This window comes from Cornus florida, unplaced genomic scaffold, assembly GCF_030987335.1.
Source record: "Cornus florida cultivar Cherokee Brave unplaced genomic scaffold, ASM3098733v1 CherokeeBrave_3.0.0_Hap2_Chr01, whole genome shotgun sequence".
NCBI classification, from domain to species: Eukaryota; Viridiplantae; Streptophyta; class Magnoliopsida; order Cornales; family Cornaceae; genus Cornus; species Cornus florida.
The window spans coordinates 20659048-20665435 of record NW_026775571.1 but is presented as its reverse complement, the minus strand read 5'-3'; the positions used below and the strand labels follow the sequence as shown (position 1 = coordinate 20665435).

The window sequence follows — 6388 nt, the reverse complement described above, 5'->3', positions numbered from 1 at the left end:
TTTTTTTAAGGGAGGTCAGAGGTTCGAGCTTCAGTGAAAGCATGTGTGTGAGTAACAACTAAAAAAATAAAAAATAAAACTCCAAAGGCGTTTGCTAAGCTCACTGTGGGTTTATGCCAGGTCATTGCTAATATAATTAGCAGAACAACTTTGCTGCACTACACCCTTCTCTTGGATGAAAAAACAGAAACACTGCTTGTGATTGGAAGCCATGTGGTTACTTTTTGAATTGGAAAAGAACAATTTTTGTGACATCGATCTACATGTAAACTGCCCAAAATTAATGTACATGTTCTGTCTTAACTCATAAGCAGCCTTGATTGCCTTTATCCAAAATTAGCACACCACCTTGTTTTATCTAATCAGCAGAACATCTTTAAAAGCAAGCAATTTTTAAGAACTAAGTTGCTCTTTTGTGAAAACTTGAAATGAAAGCCCACACCTTTAGAATCTCTAACCTTTAAGCAACCTTTGTCCCAAGCTATTCTCTCTCTCTTTCTCTCTTTCTCTCTCTTTGACATGTTAAATTTCAAAACTCTTCTTCTTCCATTCCATCTTGTGCTTTCTCATTGCCTCTTTTCTCGACACAGCTGTTCGACAAAATGGCAGTGACACATGCCGACCTTGCACCAAGTCGTCCGAAGACTGACCTTGGTAGTAAAACAGGTGCCTTTCTGGTGGTCTTGTCCATACTATTTGGCCTCTTTTGCTTCATTCTCTGTCTCATTGCCGAAGTCACTCGTTCTGAGGTAATTGTTTCTGTGAAATCCCAGTAACCCGTGGACGTAGCCTTAATTTTTTGGATCAACCATGTAAAATATGTAATGTTGATTTTCGCAAGCGTAAATAACCATGAATGTATATCTATCATTGTGGGTGATAATCTTGCAGGTGACATGGGTGAGCAATGGAGATGGATATGAATGCACATACAGTGGTAGTGGGAAGAAACCGCTCTTGTGTGCTGCCGCTGCATTTATGGGACTCGCGGTTGCTGTGGTGGTGCAACATACATTTGTCATGATTGCAGTCAGTAAATCAACCCCTCCGTCTTTGGTTGCTTGGGACCTTGACTCTGCTCCTGCCAAGACCCTCACATGGCATGCTGCCTTTTTCTTTATCGCAACATGGTATGACAAAATCATTTATGTTCCATTCTTCAGTTTTTTGTTATATGAAAGCACAAATGCCTAACTTCTTCAATAATTGCATCATTTGATTAGCATTCCAAAATTTACTTTTTGTGCTTTCAACATAAGAGAAAATTCACTTTTTTATAGAAAACTGATAGTTGAAACCAATAAGGCCCATTTGGACAGTCCAAAGTCCAAACGGGCATGCTGACCTAATTTTTTAGACCAATTTTGACAAAAGCTATTTTGACTTGAAAAGGCTCATTTCTGATCAGAAACATGCCAAGTCGTAAAAATCAACAGTTTTGCTGCTGAGGTATGTTTTCTTTTGTCGAATTTCATGCCTGAAAATTTTGGAATTTTTGGTAATCTAAACACGACTGGAATTTTATGTTTTGGGTATTTAGTAACTTTTAGTGATTAAGTTTCTTTATTTTTTTGAGATAGTTGAATTTTTGTCTTATTTTTAACTTTCCTTATGCTGTTAATTTCTTATACTTTTAGTATTTTGACTTGAAAACACTTATTTCCGATGGGAAATATACCAACTTGTAAAAATCAGAAGTTTTGTTGGGCAGGTACAGTGATTTTTCGGTCGAATTCCAACTATTAAGGCGTGAAAATTTCGAATTTTCTGATTTGGGTATTTAGTAACTTTTAGTGATCAGGTTTCTTATTTTTATTTTTATTTTTTCTTTTTAGTTTAGAGATAATTGAATTTTCTGATTTTGGGTATTTAGTAATTTTTAGTGATTAGCGTTGTTTTTTTTTTTTTTTTTTTTTTTTTGGTTAGAGAAAGTAGAATTTTTGTCTTATTTTGTTAATTTCTTATATTTTTAGGTTTCTTTTTTATTTATTTTATCATAAATACACGTTCTCTAAAGATCATAATTATTTATTGATTAGTAATACTCTAAAGATTCAAAATTATTTATTGTTCATCCCTGAACGTTAAGTCAAGTAAAGTCTTCTCCTAAAATGTTTACAAAACATATCAAGAGGACTAGTTGCAAACTCTGAAATGTGCCCAACTTTGGTTTCTTCTAGGATTTGTTTTGCTGTTGGGGAGATCTTGCTGCTCATAGGACTCAGTGTCGAATCAGGCCATCTCAAAAACTGGACAATACCGCGGCCAAGTTGCCTAACCGTCCGGCAAGGCATGTTCTCTGCTGCTGGAGTGTTCGGGCTGATCACAGTTTTCCTTGCGGCCGGATTATACATAACAGCATTGCGCATACAGAGGCTAATACAAGAGCAGGAAATGGTGCAGCGAGAGGTACTAGAGGCCTCGGTCCTCTATGCATCTCCACCCTGGTCACCTCCACATCGCCTCACAAGCGCTGCAAATGAGAATCCCATCGTTAGACAAAACCAGAATGAGAATATGACATTGGCCGACTACTTGTCAGTTTTCGACAAGAGATCCAGTTTAGTGTAAGGCAAGAAAATGGTGCATTGTTGCTGCCTCAATGCAGGCAATGACCAGCTGATCAGATTTTCTTTTTCACTGGAGAGAAGCAAATATATACATATATGTATATGTAATATATATGCATGTATACATGTTTAACATTGATTAATTTAGTTCTGTAAGTAAAGATTGATTGTTGGTGGTATATATATAGTTTTTTATATATAGATATATATAGATATATATCGATATGGACTCATTTTCTATGTTTTATAGAATATTCTTTGGCAAGAAGGAATACATGATGCCTTTTTTTACTTTGTATGGGCAATGATAAATTATGATGCCTTTTTATTTTGTATAGGAAAGAATGAATTATGAAGTTCAAAAAGTGAATTAAAACTACCTTAGATGTGTTTTTGACTTTGTATAGGTAATGCTTGTTGAAGCTCAGGTTATGTACTGACTTTGTGGGTGTTGTCTTGTAAGGTCACCTGAGAAATTTTTATCACTTAAATCCTAATTATGTCTATGCTCAAGTCATGTATTTTTTTTTTTTTTTTTTTTTTTTTTTTTTTTTTTTCCTTTTTTTAAATTTAAAAAAAAAAGAGTCAATACTTGCTACGGAAATTTTCGTTGGAAATAAAACTTTTAGCTACAGAACACTTTCGTAGGTAATGGTGATTTATAATTGTAACAAAATAATTTTGTAAAAAATACCTCTATTAACTATAAAAAATTTCGTAAATAATGATATACAATTTTACTACGAAAAAGTTTTTGTAAAAAATACTTCTATCAACTAAGAAATTTTCGTAGTTAATGATCTAAAGATTGCTACGAAAATGTTTTAGTGGAAATTACTTTTATTACTTAAGAAATTTTTGTATGAAATATATTAATTAGCTACAACGCTTTTCGTAATTAATGTTGAGAGTTTATGCACAGCGGAATGATTGTGGAATATAATATGGATAGATAATTTGAAGAGATGGTGAATAGATTTAACTTGTTCTTTATCCAATTTTTACTTGTTTTAATTTTACCGAGATAAAACTAAAATCAAACCACAAAGCAAAAATAAAGTGCAAGTATAGTAAATAAAATTTGAGAGATGACACCAGGATTTTATGGAGGAAACCCCAATTGGTAGAATAGACCAATTGTAACAGGAAAAACCTCCTTGGACTGTGCAGTCCTAAGATAAACGATTCACTATGTTTGAAACAAAGTATACCGAACTTTGACTCAGTCTCACACCCTATCATTCTACCAAAAACTAATTACTGACAATCCCTGCCTTTGCGACTCCCCCGTCCAACAGCTCTCGACCTCAGGCTTACTCTCGATCTTTGTAGAAGAGTTGCAGGTATATCAGACAACACTCCACGAATGCTCTAACCCCTTCAAAGTGTGATCGCTTCACCCATTTTCTTCTAGATCAAAATTTGATGAAGAACGAATGAATTCTGCTTCTCCGGAATTTCTGAATCTTCTATTATGCTTCAATTCCGATGATATAGAAAACAACACTACTAAATCACTCTTGTGTTTATTTGTGTGATCTCAAAAATAAAAATAAAATCAGAAAAATCACATTGATTTTCTGAATAAAAATATCTCTCAAATATGGTTCTCTAATAAATTTGAATTTTGTAAGCAAAAGCCGTATATAAAACTAGATGACTATCATGGTTTATATAGAGTTTAGAATATCCTAATTCCTTTGAAAATATAGAAAATTTCGTGCATAGGACTTGCAAGGAAGTCTAGTCCAAAAAGGAATCAAACAGAGCAAGAAAGGCAAGTTACCAAAATTGTCAGGATGCCTTGAACCGGTTCAAAGGGGCTGAACCAGTTCAAGATGGCCAACAATATTTCTTGAACCACTCATTTGAGTCTTGAACTGGTTTAAGATGGCCAGATTAATATTCTGTTGATGCATGTTGAACATGCATGTTCGATTAGTCTTGAACCAGTTCAAGATGGACAGAATGTAAAATCTCCTTAAAAACTTCCAAAACTCTTCCTAAATGTTCTCACTACCTCTCAAAACTTCTTAAAGCATTGTTCTCATCATCTCGAAGTGTAATATATCATGAACACTTGAACTTCTTCAAATCCGCATCTGATCTTCAAGCTTGAAACTATGAACCGGAAAATTACAACTTAATCAGACTTATTTTGACAATGAAATTAGCCAATATACAATATATATATTTTTCACAATCTTCCCAAAATATATATTTCACAATCTCCTCCTTTGGCAATTTTGTGATAAAACCCTAAAAACAACATGTAATCTACCCAAGCAGAAAAAATAAATTACAATGAATTGTCAAAGAAATATAACGGAACTCTTCTTTAACATTATGAAGCTTCAACACATTAGCAGCATGTAATCTGCACATTAGCTCAACAAAACTACCTATGAAGCTAAATTAAGAAAGATAAACAATCAACATATATCAATATGTGATATCAATCTATATATGTATATATATATATATATATATATATATATATCTCCCCCTCAATTTTAGAAACTCTTCCCTTCAAATATGCACACTTCTCCCCCCTTTTGTTACAGATTGACAAATAAAGCTCAGCAAAGAAAGAAAAGAAATAATGTGGGAGAGTTAACAAGAAGAGAGATCAAAACTATTATCCATGCATAAGATATTGCAATAAGCACAAAAACATGATGATATATAATAGCAATGGAACCAAAGACAAGTATTTAGGATAACACATGTTCCATCCACCAATCAAGCTCAAAATCACACACATGATATCTCTATCCAATCAAAAACAAAAATTCCTAATAAAAACTAAAAGGAAAATCTTTTTAGATTTCTTTTTTTTCACCTTTTTTTTTTTTTTTTTTTCATTTTTATGATATTTGAACAAAAATTATGAGATAGCATTTCCATGAATTTAAAGCACACATGAGATTCAAAAATTTCTGAAGAATTTAAGAGAATTTAAAAATACGAAATTTTTAGACACCACAAATTATTCAATCAAATCAATTCTCAAGCATGCAATCACAACATGAAATTCAACTTCCAATTTGTATGAAAATTCAGAAATTTTCCTAACAAGTTCACATGTGTGTGTGTGCAATCTAACCTCATCAAATTTTCAGTCAAATCACATTGATCAACTGTCTAAACCATATTGATCGAAAACTATCAAGATAAGATTGTTTTGAGCAAACTTTTCTAAGTAAGGCAACTTTCACTCTAAAGAGTAAACAGCAATTCCCTATTTTGACTTGTCTCCTCCTTTCTTTTTACTCAGTTAGCTCCTCTTCAAAGTCTAGTAGAAACTGTCGAACTATTTTCAATTGGTAACATTTTCCTTAGCAAAGATTTTCAGCATTCTTTTGATTTTTCTTTTCTTTTCATGTTGAAATTTCATCATTTTTTTTTTCTTCAAATACATGCTTTTTTTTTTTTTTTTTTTTTTTAAATGATAACTTATATAGCTTTTATGAGTAATATGACCTAGTCAAGTTCACAATGATTTCCAATTAAATTTCTCAGAATTGGACTAGTGTACATGAAAAATATGAACTCAAGAGACTCATCTCTAAAAAGAAATAAACAAAGCAAGTTGTCTTTCAACATATAGATTACATATCAAGAACATTTTCATCAAATAATCATGTGTCCCCAATTTGCATTCAAAAATAATTAATTCAAGAGAAATAATTATCACTCATGCATTGACAAGAAAAATATGATCATCACTTTCTCATAAAAGAAAAACAACATAAATCCTAAACTACAAGATATGGTCCAATGGAAATAAGATAGACATTAAAGCATAGTCCATGACC

At 32.5% G+C, this 6388-nt stretch overlaps 1 protein-coding gene across 1 annotated transcript; it reads left to right on the top strand.

The window, feature by feature from the left end:
• The first annotated feature begins 547 nt into the window (after positions 1–547).
• On the top strand, positions 548–2749 carry LOC132312616 (uncharacterized). Its single transcript, XM_059811434.1, has 3 exons — positions 548–749; positions 892–1130; positions 2181–2749. The coding sequence occupies exons 1-3, from the start codon at positions 603–605 to the stop codon at positions 2569–2571; spliced, it is 777 nt and encodes a 258-aa protein (XP_059667417.1). The 5' UTR covers positions 548–602; the 3' UTR covers positions 2572–2749.
• The last annotated feature ends 3639 nt before the right edge of the window (positions 2750–6388 follow it).